Source organism: Nelumbo lutea, chromosome 2 (genome assembly GCF_056320005.1).
Source record: "Nelumbo lutea isolate HS-2025 chromosome 2, American lotus-T2T, whole genome shotgun sequence".
NCBI lineage: Eukaryota > Viridiplantae > Streptophyta > Magnoliopsida > Proteales > Nelumbonaceae > Nelumbo > Nelumbo lutea.
In genome coordinates, this window is record NC_142685.1 from 40,394,641 (window position 1) to 40,414,769 (window position 20,129).

Genomic DNA, 20,129 nt, shown 5'->3' on the forward strand with positions numbered 1-20,129 from the left:
AGATATGCTCAGTTCTTTTTTTGTATTATATGTTTTATTATTTAATTACAATATTATTTATTAACCCATTTGACTCCAAATGATTGAATACTTGGATTGCTTACCCACCACTAGGAGGGAAGAAAATAGGTTTGTTTTTAAATTACTTTTCAAAATATTTATTCTTTTACTATTAAAATTAATATCGTAGATTTAACTATTTTAATTTAATGATAAGAAAAATATATCTTAAATATAGGATATAATGAGAGAATATACCTTAGATATGAGATTTAATGAGGGAGAATAGGAAAATAGTTTATTTTCAATTGGTTTTAAACCATTTCCATCATTAATAAAAACATTTATCATTTATCATACTTATTATTGTTTAATATGTTGAATATATTATGTTAAAAATGTTTCTATATTTTTTTTAATTTCAATATTATTTTTGCATTTTATCTATTTTTGAATTTTATTATTTAATTGTGACAACATGGGTTGGTCCATTTGACCCAAAGTGGTTTAATTTCTTACCATCACTTAAACGAAAAGACTATTTTTTGAGGTAGATTTTAAAAGCATAAGTTTTTATGTTATTGAAATTATTAGTTTATTATGTATTAATTTAAGTAATAGAATTTAATAATGAGAAAAAAAATGCCTTAAATATATGATTAAATGAAGGTAAATGCAAGTTAATACCTTAAATGTTGGATTTAATGAGAGGGGATTGAATGCATTAAATATCTTGAAATTACCTCTTTTCAACTCATTTAATATCAATTACAAATTACCCTATTTGCCCTCATTTTTTTGTCAATAAATTTAAATATAGAGGGGTAAATGTTATCCTTACAAAATTCTAGAAATATTCTTGAGGCTATTCGTGCTTTTTAAAGTAGTATAGATATCCCAAAAGTTAAAGACCATGATTTCTTTCCTTTTGTAGGTCTTTCAATCTAAAGTATGAGAGGAAATAGTGTGAATCTTACTCTCCAGTTTCCTTGATAGGGCTTTTATGCAAATTCCCCTTCCCCATATTTATATTGGATCTCTTAATCAAATCCAATGAACTTGCTTTTTGTTATGTATCTGGTAGAATGTGACATAGTTTCGTCTACTTTAAGAGAGATTATAAACTTCCAATAAAAACAATGACGGCTTAAGAGTAAAATTCTTTAATAATAATTCATGAAAATGAAACTTATAGCAAAATATGGACTTCCATTGACTCATGTTTACCCATGACTCCACGACTTCCACACAAATTGGACTCTCTTCCCCTCATGTTCTAAACAAGTAATTAACTCTTAACTAACTTTAGAAGACTCTTTCATGATTAACTAGCCACTAGCCCAACACCTCATACGCGCTCACTTTACCAATGTCCATGCAATACTTATCCATATCTCTATGTTCCAATGGTAATCCTTATGTACTCTAGTAGAAACTTAAGACTACCTTGATATGTTAATTTCAATGATAAATTAGAGAATGAACCCCATATTAAGTATTGGGCCACTCTACCTTTGCTAGGGGGCAATGATTTGAAAATTAATCTTTACATTTATTTTATATTATTTAGAATTTTTTTATGTTGAATTCTTGAATTCTTGGACTAAAAGTGTGATGGAGATCAAATTCTTTAATGGTGGAAAGATTTATGCACACCATGCGATTATTTGATTATTTGGTCTATAATTAATTTTTTTTATTTTATAGAAAAATTTATTAAGATTTTTCTGATGTAAGCATTAGAAATTAGGGTTTTTGTAATTTATTTACACTGGAGGATTCACCAGAGATCGCAGAGAAAGATGGAGATGGAAATCGATGTGGAGATAGAAGTTCGATGGCTTCTTGCATTTGACATGATTAAATTTGGACCATCACACTATCAACCATAGTTATTTAATTTGTTAAATTGTTGTTTATTTACTGATATAATTGTGAATCATTAGTAAAAGTTATAAAGTAGACATGTTAGTTGCATGTCCTAACATTCATGTGACCACATACATTAGTATGTATAAGGTCAAGTGTGTTTGTACTTCTTTTAGGCTTACTTGTAAATGACTTCTTTGTCATCTTGCCTTAAAAGCACGGTTCACAAGTTAATAGATTTTTTATTGTGAAAAAATCTAGAGGACTATCATTCACCAATCTTGTGATACGTTCTTTGTTTATATAGCCAAATCGATGATGTTATAGGCATGGGCATGTGGGATTAATCGTTTCTCATGTTCTTTTCATGAGAATGTATTCCAACATTATTTCGGTCACATTTGTTTTTAGAGAATGGTAGAGTACATGTGAGATTTGTTACTCAATTTAATTGTAATTTTATTATTAAATAAAATGGAATAACTATCCTTGCATAACTTATAAACAAAAATCAAATTTCTTCTAAGCTGTGGAACAAAAAGACAATATTTTAGGGTAATGGTTCATTTTCTAAAAACTAAGTCTAGATGTACCCATGTAGAGCACAACCTCATCTTCACTCAGCCTTTTGCTTTTCTTGAACCCCTGCAAAGATTTACATGCATGAGTAAAAACCCCATAGTCAATACACCAGGAGGCAGAAGTGACCAACATATTGGTCTCTATGACCTTAGTTTCAAAATTACATTCTTTATTCTTTCTGACTGTTTCCAGATATTGAGGATAGTTCATCTTCTAGTATTCGATCTCCTTGCAAAATTGACATTCATCTGATGACTTGTCTCTCTTCTGCTTCTTTGATTTGTTTCCCTTTCTCTCAGCCCTCCTCTTGCCCTTTTGTTTCTTCATGTCAGATTTGCCTCCTTCCACAAGCATAGCCACTGACTTGTCATTTCTTATCAATTATTTGGCTTTCTACAACATATTTCTGAGCTCTTGCAAGTTAACTTTTAGCTTGTTCATATTGTATTTCATGACAAACTGATTAAAGGATATGGGTAAAGAATTTAAGATGGCATCAATCTTGATGTCATCATCTAGCTGGGAGTCAAGAGCCTTTAGATCATTGATAAACCCTATCATTCTCATGGCATGGTCATGAACCAATTGGTTCTCGGTCATCCTCATGGCCTCATGGCCATCAACAATTTGAGGAGTTTTTGGTGTGCATAATGATTTTGCTCCCCATACATGGCCTTTAAGCTATCTAGGATATCTTTGCAAATATCTATTTTGTGAAGTTGTCTCTAGATAGAGTTGTCCAGTGAGGCTATGATGTAACATCGGGCAAGAGATTTCTTCTCTTCGCATTCCTGATATTCTTCCTTTCTTGCCTCAGAGGCTCTTTCACTATGATGTTTTGGTGTTTGGTTTTTGGCAACTTTGTCCAATTTCTCGGAATTAAGCACCAAGTTAAAATTGTAAATCTAGTCTTCATGGTTTGGTCCTTTGAATTTGTTGTCGTCTAACAATTTAGTGAATAATCCGTGTGCCATTTTTTATAAACTGCACGAGTAAATTAGTCCATGACCCTTTTATTGCTTCATGTTGCGTACTTTAGAAAGGACTTTTATCTATGTTCAATTTTCATTTGTTCATCTTTAAGATTTCACATTATTCATGTATCTAAAAATGTGGGAAATCACATAACTACATGGGGCCAACTATTTTAGCTGCATAATTCCATCACTTTTTTTGAAGAATCATAAATCCACCCGTATCTCATGAGATTTCCCTTTGGCCTCCATTAGACAAAGTTCATTGTCATTTTAACTTAAACCTTTCTAATCGATAGGTACTGACCCATCATATTCAGAGCCCCAATGTTCTATTTTAGGATACGCTCCTCCCACTAGTTTATGATGCCCTTATCATCCGATGAAGCAATACCACTAGTTGTCTTAGTGAAACGGATAACCCAATTTTATAATAAATCTTTGCCCACCAATTCAGCCCATTCTCATGCTAATGATGGAAGGCCTTTAGAGATATCATCTCATGATATTCCCTATCTCATATCACTTATATTATTCATGAGGGAACGAATATATCAGTCCATAGTGGCTCCCACTGACTTTTATAAAAGCACTTTTACGTAAGTACTTTTATTAAAGCACTTTTATGGAAGAACTTTTATGAAATCACTTTTATAAAAGAACTTTTATGAAAAAACTTTTACGAAAGCAATTTTACAAAAGCAATTTTCAAAAGTGCTTTTATAATAGCACTTCTACGTAAGTACTTTTATAAAAGTACTTTTGTGAAAGCGCTTTTACGAAATCACTTTTATAAAAGCACTTGTGCAAAAGTGTGCTTTCAGTGCCAAAAGGGTATAATTTTGTATTTTTCAAATTTTCTTCATTTTAATATATTTTTGTAATTTTTTATATGTTCTATTTTTTATAATGGATTGGATCCAATCCAGTCCATTTACATTTTAATGGATTGGATTGGGTTTGGTTTGTATTGGATTTGGGTTGGATTGTGTCTAGTCCATTTGTAAGTGGACTCACATAGGATTGGATCGGGTTGGACGAAATCTAATCCAATTGACACCTCTAGATAGGTGCTCCATACCCAGAACCATACCTAGTTTCGACCCAAATCACATGTGACAGCTTAACTAATCTCATTAGTAATGGGCCTTAGGCCCATTTTTCTTAAAGGCTCATGTCCCCAAGTGTTGCATTAGATCTTCTCAAATCGAACAGGGGTAATCTAAATCTAATCCGATTTATAATCAGATCCTATTATCCAATCTGATCCAATATGAAGATCCAAATAGGGGTGGTCTGAATTCGACCAAATAGGATCAAATCTCGGACCAAATGGGATCATAACTAATTGAGAGTTAGATTTAGTTATGAAGAATTGATAACAAATTTCAATCCATATTACCTACCTGCTTGACCCATCTAGTTTTTTTCGTAATCTTGGTTGGTAGAGTTTACTCCTTCAACGTATCTATTTATTGAAGAAATCCAAAAGAGTTCTACTTTAGTTTAACTACTTCTTTATATGTTTAACAAAGATATGGTAATACCATATAATCTAAATTAATGCAAGGAATTCTCTATTCTCTAGGACAAATTGAAAGGAAAATAAAAATAAAAGAATGAAAGAACATATGGTCCTATTCATATACTTTATTCAAATTCGTTTTGTTAATTATGTCATATGTTTGAATCTCTCTCTCCAACACTGAAAAAATTGCCACACACATATTGTGCAACTGCCAATCTGCCATTTATATTTCAAGTTCACTTACTTTCAGCTGCCTTTTCTTTTTTGTAGTTATTTGAATCTATTGTTTATTCTATATTTTAATTATAACTCCACTAACATCTATAACAGATATTTTATTTGATTGTTCTATATTTACTTTCTAGTAGTTACTTGTGACTACTTTTATATTTTGTTGAATTATTAACCCTGCAGCCTTTGTGATTATTTTGCTTGTGTTTAACGTTGCGATTTATCATTTGGGGGGTGGGGGGTTCTTTTTTTGGATTTTGAGAGAGGGAAAATTGGTTAATGGGATTTTGGTTCTCATTGTCTAGGAATCCCATATTCATTTTTCTGATTAATGTGAGGAGTAGGGAAAGTTTATTTTCTTAGGTATTTCCTACATGGATAAATAACTTTCCTACTCGGGACAAAAGTTGCTAACACTTGAATGAGACAAAAATGCCCCTTTTAATAATGGATTTTTATGATTAAAATCGTCATTACCTTATTTAATTGGGAAATAAAAGAACATAGATAAATGCACTTATCTGGGTAAGTGTTTTAGTAGGAAAAATTTACCCAAATAATTGTATTTACTCGGATAAATAACTTACCAAAGCAAATGGGCCTTAACGATAAATTGATCATATTGATCAACCGCTTTATTAATTATTGAATAATCTGATTAAGCATATATTCTATTGCATATTCATCTTGAATATTCAAAAATGCTCAACTTCAGATTTAACGGAAGATCTAAGTTTGAATTAGTAATCAATTTCCACCCCTCTTGAGTAAGGCCATTCATCCCAACACACATTTTCACATACTAACATGAAAGTTGGGCCACTAAGCGCAAATGGCTGCCATAGTGACTAAGAGAATTGTATCTACTGATGAAGTCTGGACAAAACCCGTAAATAGGAAAGCAAGAACACACATTTTGTACAACACGTGTGCCCTGCAAAATCTTCCCGCACACTCTGCAATCCAACACGTGTCCCCATCATATCAGTTTAGGGATTTAAGTTTAATCACCTTTTCATGCACTTATGGGCGTTCCCCTTTGCCTAAAGTTGTAAAGTGGGCCGTGCAAAGGCAGGCCGTGCTGTGCTGTCCTCCAAGCCATGACATCCTCCCCTGTGCAAGTTTTGGGGGTCGGCTCGGCACGGCCCATGACCTAGGCCAGGTGGGCCCGTGTCGTGCTGTGCCAGTACGCAGGCTTGGGCCGGGCTACAAGTCGTGCCATGGGTTGGGACCGTGCCAGGTTGGGCCACAAGGCGGATGGACCTTGGGCATGAGTCAAACTGGGTTGCACTATTTTTTTTTTTTCATTTTTTTTTTGAAAATTTTGATTTCTTTTCTAAACAAAATTATAAAACTAAAATATTTAACTTTCCTATGAAGTTTGGGAATTAAGAACTATTTAAAAAATTAAGAAATGAGAAATCTAAGTTATTTAATACATAAATGAAAAAAAAATACTTAACCAAATTGAAATAAGAATGATGGAATAACAAATTGGAAGCAAAATAGGAATTTTATTTCATTTAAATTTGAATGATACGAATTAGTGAATTACAAACACAATGATTGGATCATTGCATACTTGGGTGAATGAAATATAAAAATAGAATAAATTAATAAAATATAAAAAATATAATATGGTTACAAATTGAAAATACAAAATTACATTGTTAAAAAATTAAAAAATTATATCAAATAAATTAAATAAAATTTAAAAAATTATGATAATTTGAAAAAATGAAAAATTCTACAAGTAGTCAAATTCATGAATCATCATTCATGACTTTCATCATCTGCTTCGGGTGAAATGTCCAGTGTTGTATCATGCCCTCCCTTGTCTTGTAATCTATCTTCTGCGTCTAGCCAATCCTTGAAGCATATGCACATCTCTATGCTCTCATCATTCATGCAGATTCTTTTGTCATCCAGCACCCTAGTACCTATACTAAAACAATACTTTGATGGAACTGTAGATACTGGAGGGAACCGAATAATTTTTTGAGTGTTCACTCCACCAGGCTAAAATATCAAAATTATTTGATACTTCACCAAAATTAGAAAAAAAAAATTGCTTGCAAATAAAAATTAAGTTCAGTAAATGAATTTGTTGTAGAGCTAACAAATTTCTGCCTTCTACTTATTAAATAAATAAGTTTTTCTCTTCTACTACTAGGCTCAAGGTCAAAAGTAGAAGAAGAAGAAGATGAATAAGCTGTAGAAGAAGAAAAATTTTTCCTACAACTTCAGATTCATAAAAATTATACATTTCAAATAATAAATTATTAATTTCTTCTTTTTTATTTCCTATATCAATATTCATATTTTCATAATATGTTTAAAATTAAATTGCTTGCAAATAAAAATTAAGTCCAGTAAATGAATTTGTCGTAGAGCTAACAAATTTCCGCATTCTACTTATTAAATAAAAAAGTTTTTCTCTTCTACTACTAGGCTCAAGGTCAAAAGTAGAAGAAGAAGATGAATAAGTTGTAGAAGAAGAAAAAGTTTTCCTACAACTTCAGATTCATACAAATTATACATTTCAAATAATAAGTTATTAATTTCTTCTTTTTTATTTCCTATATCAATATTCATATTTTCATAATATGTTTCAAATAAAATATTTAAACCATCTTTCCTAATCCTATGGTCTAATATTGTAGCTAAACAATAAAGGGGAGAAATGCTCTCCCAATATTTTTTAAACTTATTTTCCATAATTTCAATAATACATTGAAATTGTGGATTATTTCTATATTTAGCAAAACAATCACTAATTACCATTAATTGATATGGTAAATTGCAACTAGTTGTATAATAAATTCTAGATAATTCATTTGTAGCATTATAAAAATGTTTTAAAAAAAAACTCTTATACAAAGGGTTTTCCCAACCGACCCGACCTGGTCGGGTTACCTAAGATGGAAACCAAAACTGACCCATTGATAGGCAAAACCGGCCTGGTCGTCTTGAGTCGGGTTGGGTCGGTTTCGATCGGTTTCGATTTTGCTCCTATAGTCAAACCTTATTTCTGAAACTTGTCTCACCTTTGGTCTAATGTCAACCTTACTAACCCCTATTCCACTCAAAAAGCTTTTGTATTCAATAAGACAAAAGACAAAATTGTTTTATAGAAGACAAAAGTTATCAATATTCAATATTCAATAAGACAAAAGTTAGAAGACAAAAGACAAACGTTATCAATTTTCAATAAGACAATAAAATAGAAAGTCAATTTGTTTTATAGAAAGAAGGCTGAAACATTTATATTTAAAGAAGCTTTCTAAATTCTAATCTAGGTAAAAGAGGACACCTAATTCTAATTGTAATTTCCTAATGGGTTGTCTATTTGGTGTAAAAGACTATAGAAACTAGGATAGAAATAATTTAGTTAAGTAGGAGCTAGAAGATAGGGTTGTTCTAGTTCTAGTAGAAGACTAGTTTGGTTCGGTTCGGTTTCAGTTTTTACACAAGAAAACCAAAACCGATCCGATATTTCGGTTTATAAATTTGCCCAACCCGAAACCGACTGGTGTTAATGAAAACCCGACCGACTCGGGTTGGGTCGGTCCGGGTTGGTCGGTTTGATCGGGTTGGGCCTTCTTATGAATAGCCCTAATACAAATTGCAATTTTCTAGTCTTCCTCAAATATCATATCATTAGGCATTTTTGAATTATAAAAATCAGAAAGAATTTGTTTATGAGATATACAACTTTCTAACATAGCGTAGGTAGAATTTCACCTATGCTTTACATCTAATATAAAATGTTTATATTTCAAACCATAATTTTGGCATAAATATTTAAATTCTTGTTTTTTTGCCCCTAAACTTTTCATATATATAATACGATTTCTAATTTCTAAAATATGAGTAGAAATAATATTCAAGGCATCTTGAATACATAAATTTAAGATGTGATATGCACATCTAATGTGAAATAATTTACCATTTAAGCATGGTTTTAATTGAGATTTTAAAGTATTTATTGCATAATCATTTTCTATTCCATAAGCATGCAAAGTATTTAAAATACTTGTGGTAATAGCTAGGCCACTATGTGGTCATTCGAGCCTAGTAAAACTTAAAAGTTTTTTATTCAAAAGCCATTTTTTATCAATGAAATGGACGTAACACAAATATAACTAATATTAAATTTGGATTTCCAAACATCCGAAGTAATTGCAACTTTAGAATTAAGATTTGTTGACAAGGAAATTAAATTTTGTTTATATGAATAAAATTTTTTTAAAGTATAAGTTCTTATAGTATTCCTAGAAACTTTTTTATATTGTGGGTTTACAGAACTACGCAACCATTTTTCTAACTTTGGATTTTCAGCTAATATAAATGGTTGTTCTGCATGTACAATATACTTGGCAAGTTCTTGTCTCATTTTTTCTTGTAAGTATCTAAAAGTACCAAAACTAGTCCCTCTCCCAATTTGTGTTTATGTTGTTTCTCTCCCTTCATCTTTCTCTTGCTCATGTGTAAACAAATATATGCTCAAATGACCCGTACCACCCTTGCTATGATAATTAAAGTCTTTCCTACATTTTTGGCAAATGGCCATTTTCCACTTCCCCTCAATATCTTCTACTTTGAAAACTTTCCAAACTGGGCTACTTAACTTAGAAGCCCTCCTTTTCCCCTATTATCACTACTACCGGAGGTGAAAGTTCCACTTCCATCGACATCAATCGCATCAGTGCTAACACTATCGTGATGTGATTGAATGCCATCCATGGTGAACATGTTGGGGAATCGGTTTTGAGAAGAACCAACATTTTTTTTTTAATTCTAAAAAGATAAAAATTAATCTAATTCGACTTACCCGGATTGCTGGTTCAAAATCCCAACTTGATTTCAACGGTTGAAGCCTTTCAACGTCTAAGCCTCTTGAATTGAGATACTTGAGCTGGTTGAGCAAGCATTTTTCTTGTTGAAAGTCGAAACTTCAATAAAGTTGAGACTTGAGAATTGGAGAATGCAGAATCAGAAAATCAGCTAATCATAATTTCTCATATTGTAGATAATTGAGAATGTATGAGTATGTGTGTGTGTGTGTGTGTGTGTGTGTGAGAGAGAGAGAGAGAGAGAGAGAGAGAGAGAGAAAGAATAGATTAAGAGAATTGTTGAATTAGTGTGATGAGAATGGTGGAGGATAAAGCCATTTATAGGAATTGAACGTGATTCAATTACCCAATAAACTATCTGTTATTTAGTTGTTGGGAGGGGTATTTTTGGTCATTGTAAAGCTACTTACCCAAAATGCCCCCCTAAAATAGTTGTTATATAGCTGTTGGGGGGCACTTATGTCATTTTTTCAACCCCCATAAGTAAAATACAGACATACCCTCCTAATATGGTTGTTTATAGCTATTAGGGGGTATTTCTGTAAACCACCCCAAAAGCTGAAACTAGCCATTGGGCCCCTTTGGGAAGGGGGCCCAACTGCTATATTCCCGAGCAGGTTGAGCGCAGCCCACTATGGGCTTAGCGGGTCATGCTTTGTGCCATGTCACGGGCAGCATGACACGTGTTGTCGTGCCGGTCCATGGGCCTTGAACCCTTGGCCCAGCACAGCACGAACTTCCGTGATGGACCTAGCACAGCTTGTGGGTCTTCATGCTATGTCGACCCAATTTACACCTCTACCTTTCCCTATAAATAGAGATACTTCATTTCAGTTAGTGAAGAAGAGTTGTCAAGTGTAAGCGAATTTGTCCAATTTTCCTGAGTTAAAATTGATCAATTTTGATATTATCCTATATTGTAACCCAACTCAAACCTGGCCCTTTTTCATCATTACTCTTACTAACCTCAACATGACACCTTGCAAGCCAAAGCCACCAAAATTCACACCCCCTCCCATTAAAAAGGGACGGGATCAAGTAGGTACAACATAGTAAATACATTCAGTAAGCATTTTATAAATATTTTGACAACCCTTAAAAGTTGACTTGAGGGTATTTCAAGGGACGGGCGTCAAAATAAATTGAAAGTACCCATTTAAGGTGATTACAATGGCGTGCTATAATATAATATATATATATATTAATAAAATAAATATTTTTTTTTAATTTTATTATACTGATTTATTTAATTATTGTATATATAACATGGTCTTTAAAACCGAAACGGTCAAGGGTCCGGTTATTGGTTCGAATAGTCGGACCATTAGAACCAAATGCTTGGCCCATTCTAACAAAAAAATAAAAATGGTCAAAACCGTTCAAACGGTTAACCGCCTAGTTCAGCGGTTTGCTGATCAAAATCAACGATTTTGGGGGAAATCCGGTTTATGGGGAAAACGAAACCAGTCACCTGACCGGTTCCTGGTTTTTCTGGTCCGGTCCAATTTTGAACCATGATATATAAACAATTGTATACACAAAATTCATATAAAAATAAAATTTTAAGTTTTATGTCATTTTTTTTAATAAACAACTTTGGCCCGATGCATGGCCCGACCTAGCCCACAGACCAACCCGGCCCATGGCACAGCATGGACCCCCACGAGCTTGGGCTGTGAACCGTGCCAGGCCAACCCCTAAATTTTTCACCGAGGAGAGTGGCACGGTCCAGCCCACACTATGCATGGGCCTCCCATGGGCCGTGTCATACCAGACCGGCCCGGTCCGGCCCACTTTACACCTCTAGAATGAAGAACAATGATTCCTAGTTGTTTGTTTGCAACGTGTCTTTTCTTCAAAAAAAAAATTATTGAATGGAGTGATTCTCTGGATTTTACGGGGCAAAAATGACATTTTTATTAATTTGCTAAAACGGAACCATCATTTTCCACTTCTGTCTGACAAAAAGATTGAGTTGCAATTAATATATGGGTTGTTTTAATAGAATGCACACTATAACATTATTGTCTATATAAAAGGGTAAAATAACTCTTTTTTAAATAGGACCAAGACATCTCTTGTTAAGTGATGTCATCAAACAAGCACCTCCCTTCCATTATCAAACCATCAAGATCCATTTGAACATGTTATCATGTGCTGATAATGTTTTTAGGAAAACTCGATTTTGCCCCTTACCCAAAACCAAACCCCAATATAATCCGGCAGTCGTAGCACTAATCATCCCATCTGACCATCGCCCGTTCTCATTCAATTTTCCCATGGTTTATTGAATTTTCCTTTCTCATCTCTCATGTGTGTGCTTGAATGAAAAATACAGGAAAAGGAGAATTACACTCTGGAATTGCAACATTGTGGCATCGATTGATGAAATTCCCACCTGATTCTTTACGTTTTACCTAATTATACATTGTCTTTTTACATGATTGTAATTTCTCTTGTTTCACTACTATTTAACATAAATCTATTCTTAATTTAGGCAAGACCCAAGAATATCCCCCCAAGAGTGATAGTATGGAGGAAAAACAACTCTTAACAGCTTCCACTAGGAGATTTGTTAAGTATGGCTTCGGAAGAAAGAGTGATCATGCTCCAAACAACAGAAGAGAGTAATCCCAAGCAGTGCCAACCCACTTAATAACCTATTAGTTCTCTAAAAATGGTTTGCAAGGATTTACTACTCTCTAGTTATAAAAATTTGATGGCTTCTCATTGGATGACCTACCTAAAGCATTGAAGCCTTGAGGCTGAAAATTCAAGACTGAAGTATTGTCTGTTATTTCTTAAAACTCAGTTCCTTTTTCAGGTGAGCTGCCTTCACAATGACAATATCAGAGAACTTGAGAGGAACCATAGACTTTCTTGCTTCAATGTAAATCACCCCATCTCGTTTTATTTTAGTATGTTACAGTTTAGTGCCTTTATTTGAAAATTAAAAAAAAATGAAAAATAAAAAATAAAAACGTCTTTTACTCGATATAAATTGTATGAACAAAATCCTCTGAGGAGAAGAAAAGAAAAGAATCAGATAATCGACCACTACCACGACTACAACAACAACAACTGAAAACAAGGCTTTCCTCTAACGACGGCAATGAAGGTAGCATGGGCGACTTGGCCACCTTCATTTATCGTAAGCTTCTGTTCAAATGCAGCGGATTGGCCTCCACAAATAAAACTCGGGCATCCTTTTTTTTTATCCTGCTAGAGCCGATCTGAAGATAAATCACCACACATCACGGAGATACCTGCCTTCCATTTGTAGATTCTTGATCATGCTCTCCGCCTGGGAGCTGTCCAGAGATCCCTGAGAACACATCGAAATTCCCAGAACAACCGATTAATATTTGAAAGGTAGGTGATAGAGAGTAGCTAAGCTACAGCTTAGGTGGGATGAATTGATATCCTAGAGAACTTTCAGGTGCAACAACAAACAAATAAATGCTTCAGATCCAACTGGTTGGTTGGTAGGCTATTTAACCTAATCAACATGAGGCTAATTAACCTTCACGTGAGAAAGACTGGTTGGTTGGTAGGCTTTTGCCCTTGCGTGTCTACATAAATGGCTCAGTGCTTACCCACGTAGAGGGTGTAGTATCCATACGTGTAATAATCAAACATCAGATTCCCTTTCTGGAACATACCTGTTCTTGGACAATGGCGTGGAGTGTGCGGTGGACATCCCTAGCCATGCCTTTGGCATCACCACAGACATAGATATAACCACCCTTCGAGATTATATTCCAGACATTTGAGGCCTAGAGAAGAAACAAGTATTGGTTAGCACCATCTCAAGTGTGGAAAGAGAAATATCAGCAGGATTATCCAGAAAAAGTTGAAAACCCAAACACATTTCCAGCCACATTGACCGGGCATATCTACACTATACAGTCTATCCGATTCTATATGTGCAATTGTTAATTAACTCAATCTGGAGGGATTTGTAAAATTTTCCAATCCATCTAACAAGTGATAAGGTGAGATTTCTTAGACATGGAGCCAGGGGTTGTGGGGTCAAGTGCTACAGGAGATGATGGAAAAGAAACCCTTTTGGGCCTCTGTAAGATGAGAAAAGATGGCATCACACTATCATGAAGGTCATCTAGAGTACATATTCTGAGTCTGGATCTAGTAGGCACACCCTTGTAAGCACACTAAGTGAACACTCAATAAATATTTTAACCGGTGTCTTAGAAATTTTCTTTTAATCGTTTCAAGGGTAGGCTGAGGGTATTTATGTGATTGGAATCAGAAAATTTTCCGACTGCTTAGTGTTCTCATGGTGTGTGCCTACCTGATCCCGACTTACATATTCCACCTTACTATCCCAATTTGAATTAAGAGTAAGAAGTGAAAACACATAGACTCATACCTTCTCCATCATTTTATGCTGCACATATTCTTTGGTTGGTCCTTCTCGTGAGAAAGCAACAAGAAGCTCAGACAGAACACCAGAATTAACATAGCCATTCAATTCATCTTCATAGATGTAATCCTGCAGTAACAGCTTGGATCAAAATTTTGCCATTGAATTGTCTTCCAGGCAACCATAATAGATATCCTCTGAAAACATGCAATACCATTTTACGGTTTCTGCATCCAAAAAAGAGGATTGCAGTTCCTAGTTCTGCTCCAGCTTCCATCAGAGCAGCCCTTTCCTGAATTATTGAACTCGTTTAGTTGACTCAACTTTATCAGAGTATAATGGTAAATAACTGAAACCAAATGGCCAACAAAGACCTGCAGAAATCCCCTGAAAGGAGCCAGCCCTGTGCCAGGACCAATCATGATAATTGGCAAGGAATTATCTATTGGCAGTTTAAAGTTAGATTGCCTCACAAAAATGTGTGCCCAACTGCAATTGTGGTTTTCATTAAAAGGCACTGCATTCTGCAAGAAAGTGAACTCTAATTAGTTAAAGCATACTAGGCATTGTTCGACAAGGGTAAATCACAAACCAGTGAAAAACCTAACAAAAATAACCCACACATTCCTAGCACTTTTAAAGATAAAACTAATAAAAATGATGTTTACAGTGTACCTTGATCCAAGTTGAGCACACTCCTTTGTGAATCCTTCCTGCTGGTGTTTTTTCATACACTAGTGCACATGTGACATGAATTCTAGATGGTGCCACCCTGTAAGAAACAAAATTCACAGGCAAGAGCTCAAAAAATGATGAAGCAATAAAGAAAAGCACACACAAGGGAGAAGCTCCCCTTCAGGCTTCCAAGGAGGACAATTAAAAATTTTAAACACATTTAAGCATATAAAACCCTCAATCTCCTTTTTTTCCAATTGCATTACTTCAAATAGCTAATGCAATGTAAAACATTTTGCATTCATGATTCTACGAACCGCCTTTGTACCAAGCCCCTTGAAGCAAGCCAAAAAAGTCCATGTTAGGGTCTTAAATTCTTAATCCCTACACACACAATATATATATGTATGTATATATAAATATATATGTATATATATATATATATATATATATATATATATATATATATGTATATATAATTTTAAATACCTTTTAAGAAGATATTTTATTAGGATGAATGAATGAAAAACATTAGCAAATAGGGGGTTCTCAAAGCTTCTATAAGAGAGTGAAGCAAGCAAAAAAAATAAAATGGCAAGGCAAGGCACTAGGTTCAGAAAAGAACAAAAAGGACAAGAAGTAAAAAAGGTTCACAAATGGGCTGAAGTGCAAGGTGCACTAGGCACATGCCTTTTGACAGTGTTGTGCTTGGGGCCAGCCTAGGCACGCCTTTTAAATCATTGGATCAGATGGTCATTCTAATCAGGGAATAATGGCTTTCAGAATAAGATATATGGTTAGGTGTTTCACCTTATTTTCTGATCATCCAAAAGAATTGATTGTTGTTACATCCAAACAGTTGCCAGACCAAGCTATCCAAAAGAATACATTGGATGAGATTACAATCGGGTATGAATTGTTGTCATACAGGTTACTTAAAGGAACTTCTACCACTTCCTACATTTAATATGGCAGAGGTCTCTCTTCTATCAATTGCCCAGTTGACTTCTTATAGCAACAACAGCAAATAGAGTAGCTTAAATTTAAAATAAGAAGAGTGCCATTTACCTTGGGGAGGAAGAAATTGAGTAGTATCTGGGCTGCAAGCGAGGAGCTATTGCTGCGAAAAACACTCCAAGAGGAGGCTTGGTTGATGAAAATTCGGTCATGACCTCAAGAAGACTTCTCTGACTTGCAATTACCCACTGTGAATATTCATCCTGCACAAAGAAAGATAATACCAAATGAGAAGAGGGAAAATGGGAGCTGTTCAGTAGTAATAAAAATTTTGAAAGAATTCAAAACCTTTCCAGCTGGAGATGCAAGGAACCTTAATCGATCAGCTTCACGAGGATCAGAAGCATGAGCAGCTAAAGCAAGTAAAGCAGCCTATAAGAGGAAAAGAGCATTAGTGGCAAGGCTAAAATACAGGCAAAGAAATTATGAAAAGGGTGAAGCAAAAGTAAATGGATTTGATCAGACAACTTCACCTTTTTTGGGGAATTCAAAAGATCTGCATATCGTGTCAGAGCTGTTCTTAATGTGCAAGGAGAAGGAAAAGGAGGGGGTAAGGAGCTTCCAGTAAGTGGTGTTCCATCCTCTTTGTCCACATGGATGGAGAAGAAAGTGTCTCCAGAGTAACCCAATAATCTCTCAACCATCTCCACAGTTTCAATACAATTTTCAGAGTACACACCAACATGATCTCCTGTTTCATACCTGAAAAGAAACAAGTATTATATATATCAACAGCATAACACTGAAAAGATGAAATACCAAGAAAAACTAGATTGTGGTTCATTACATTGCAATTCCCACAATAAAAGTAATCCCAACTGAAAAGGTAAAGAAAATTCAAGGGATATGGGTGCAGAGAACTTACGAAAGTCCAGTGCCTGAAATATCAAATTCCAGATGAGTGCAGGAACGGTCAGAAGCTGGAGTGTGAAGCTCTCTCCGCACAGCCACATTAGACCTTCAAGCAAACAGTTTTACATGTTTTCAAATTTGTGACAAGACAAATATGGAAATTAGATTGAGTTTAAAATCCAGAATGTTTAGCTTAAGAAAATACCTGCATGGGTGTTGAATATCATATACAGCATGACCATTTCCATTACTCCAATTCTTTTCCTGAAGTGGTGCATGTGAAGGATCATAAAAGACAACCCGATATTCTGGAACAGCAGCAGTGTAAGGGGTAGAAACAGTTGTTGCATCATCCTCATCCCGGAGCAGAAGATCCAACTCGGGCCATACTAATTCTCTCCTATAGAAGCAACATTCAATATGAAATAAATAATCTTAGTAGATAGGAAAAAATAAACAAGTTTATAGAACAATATCCAAAAGGTTATACATAAAAGCAATACCATGCAGCAAAATCGTCTTCAATGCATTGATCATCATCTCCAAGGCCCACCGGGACAAGACGATTCCCACCTTTGAAGGCAAAAAAGAAAATGTTAACTCTGGGTCATACATTGAATTTAGTGGGTGAACTAATGCATATACTGTCTATACTTGCAGGGTTTTCATGCACTTTGATAAATTTAACTAATCAATATGTAGCCACAGAATAACAGTAAGCACACTGATAAGGTGGTAGGTACATTAATTCATAACTGACCATATTCCTAGACCAATTTAGTGGCAAATTAAATAAGACAACTTAACCAATAATTAAGCTTGCTTAATTAATTTTTCTACATAATAAAATGAGGCATACTAATACAAAGTTGGTACTTTCAACAATGTGCTTCACTTTGTAATAAAGGTATGTATAGTCACATAGATACTAGGCATTAGAGTTGCAAATTCTCAAATAAAGGCATCTTTTAGATTCCCAAGTATGGTAGCATGACAATATCAAATTAATAGATAATTGTTTATATTTATAACTGTAATTAATTAGGGAAATTCTACCAAAATTTAATTAATTGGGAAACATGGCATCAACCATATCATGTGATCATATAAAAATTATTCATAAAGCACACTTCTACATGCCAATGCACCATCAATTGTCATACTGGAATCCAGAAGAAGGATAGCTCTCATGCATTGGCATGAATCCCCTTCAGATTCTAGCTGAACAGTTAATGTCACATGCACGCATCAAAACTGTGCTTTGTGAATCAATTAATACGGAATCTTCTGTGGTGAATATTAACTGAAGCAAATGGGAATATAGGATAAAAAGGAAAGGAAATCTTTAAAGAGTGAACCAGAATGTTGAATAGGTATAAACTTCTTGCATGTGCTTTGTGTAATCTATAGAGGAAGTATATTCTAAGATCAAAAAAATGCTGAAAAGCAAGTACAGTAGAATATGCAAACCAGCGTCCATAACCAAATGCAAAAATTGCAGACAAGACAAAGATGGTATAGCAGTGAACAGAGTGAAATAGAGGAACAGGATTCATATAGCTAACAACATATGGTTTGGATAAGGCATGATTGAGCCAAGTACGTATGATACATTATATAATAATTCTTATTTAATGATACTTTTCTCAAGACATTGGCATGAAGCAAAATTAAACAGCATAGGGCAAACAAGAAACATACCCTGTTCAGAAAGAAGCTTATCCACCACCTTTGCTACCTATTCACCATAAACATGTAAAAACCAAAATTAATAACTGACAATTAAAAAGATATAGTTTATCAGGAAAAGTAGGAACAGAAAGTAAAGACCAGAAATATCTAATATGCAGGAGAATTTTTAAACTTGTTTTCCCTTTCTTACCTTATTGAAATGCTCATATTGCCTGTTACCCAAACCAAAGACTCCAAATTTAAGGTTCTCAAGCCGTGTTCCCCTCTCTTCCCCCTATAATCCATAAACAACATAATCAGAACAAATCGACGTAATTACTATCACAAAAATTCAAAATTAAGCTTCAATTTTGCAGAATCTACCTCCGTAAACCACTTGTAAAATCTTGCAGCATTGTCAGTTGGTTCACCGTCACCGTATCTACAACCCACGTAGAATTACTCGAATTTAGCTAAAAAACACTTAAAAGAAAATCAAATGAGCAAAAGTGGGAAAGGTAAGAGTGTAACATACGTTGCTAAAAAGAAGAAAGCTAAAGTTTCTTTCCTCATTTTCTCCTCGTACTCATCATCGTCTGCTGCGTAATCATCCTGGAAATAATTTAACAAAGCACATCATCATCAACATTTCCAAAAATAAAAAAGAAAAGAAACCTCAAATTAAGAAGAAAACTTTTACCAAATCAATCACTTTAAAGGTTGCTCTTTCGTAGCGTACTTTTGCTTCCTCTACAAGTGCCTGAATTTAACAAAAAAAAACTCGCAAAATGACCAAAAACCAAAGCTGAAACATTCAAATTAACTAATGATTGCTTCGAAAGCTCCAAACCTTAGCGAATCCTTCAGCGGTACCAGTCTGAGTGCCAAAGAAGACCGTCACTTTTTTCTTTCCGTCGTCAAACTCTGGCTCCGGCTCCTTCACTATCACCGGCTTCGGCACCTCAACAACCTTGCTCGCTTTCTGCCCGGTCGACCTCCTCCATACGAAAAGAACCACACACCCGATCAGAACAGCGATCGAAGTCGTCAATATCATCAGAAACTCCTTGTTTTCAATGAAAACCGCCTCGCTGGACGTCGCTGACATGTTCGACGGATCAGAATTTCCTTTTAGAAACGCCGCCATAAGATCCATAGGAGAAATCTTCACGGACTCCGAGTCCATTGCGGCCAAACTTCCTCGCAAGCTCGTTGTCGAAGAACCAAACAGAAACAGAATTCCGCGAAATTCCGGCCGCTGAGACACCAGAATTCCGTCCCCAAGAACCAATGGTCGTGACCGAAGAGCGAGACTCCCCCAATCCCTCTTTACTTCTCTCTCTCTCCCCCTCTGTCCGTCTCTCTAGTGAGAACTGAGAAGGAATCGTCCAAAAATGGTTGGGAGTTGGGAGAGCCTCCTCTGAAAGCTCGTGGGAAGAGTGGAGAGCGTATTTATGTGCAGCTGCGTCCAATGCCCACCAAACCCGATT

General features: G+C 34.9%; 1 protein-coding gene across 1 annotated transcript; it reads right to left on the reverse strand.

Moving 5' to 3' along the window:
* Nucleotides 1–13,008: 13,008 nt before the first annotated feature.
* Nucleotides 13,009–20,129, reverse strand: LOC148870051 (NADPH--cytochrome P450 reductase-like). Its single transcript, XM_088972294.1, has 18 exons — nt 19,490–20,129; nt 19,340–19,399; nt 19,175–19,251; nt 19,024–19,081; nt 18,851–18,934; nt 18,670–18,706; nt 17,472–17,541; nt 17,174–17,368; nt 16,982–17,074; nt 16,590–16,818; nt 16,405–16,488; nt 16,168–16,319; nt 15,100–15,196; nt 14,799–14,948; nt 14,639–14,716; nt 14,431–14,553; nt 13,703–13,816; nt 13,009–13,365 (listed from the first exon to the last, which is right to left on the reverse strand). Exons 1-18 carry the CDS (start codon nt 19,823–19,825, stop codon nt 13,285–13,287), a joined length of 2,118 nt encoding a protein of 705 aa, XP_088828420.1. The 5' UTR covers nt 19,826–20,129; the 3' UTR covers nt 13,009–13,284.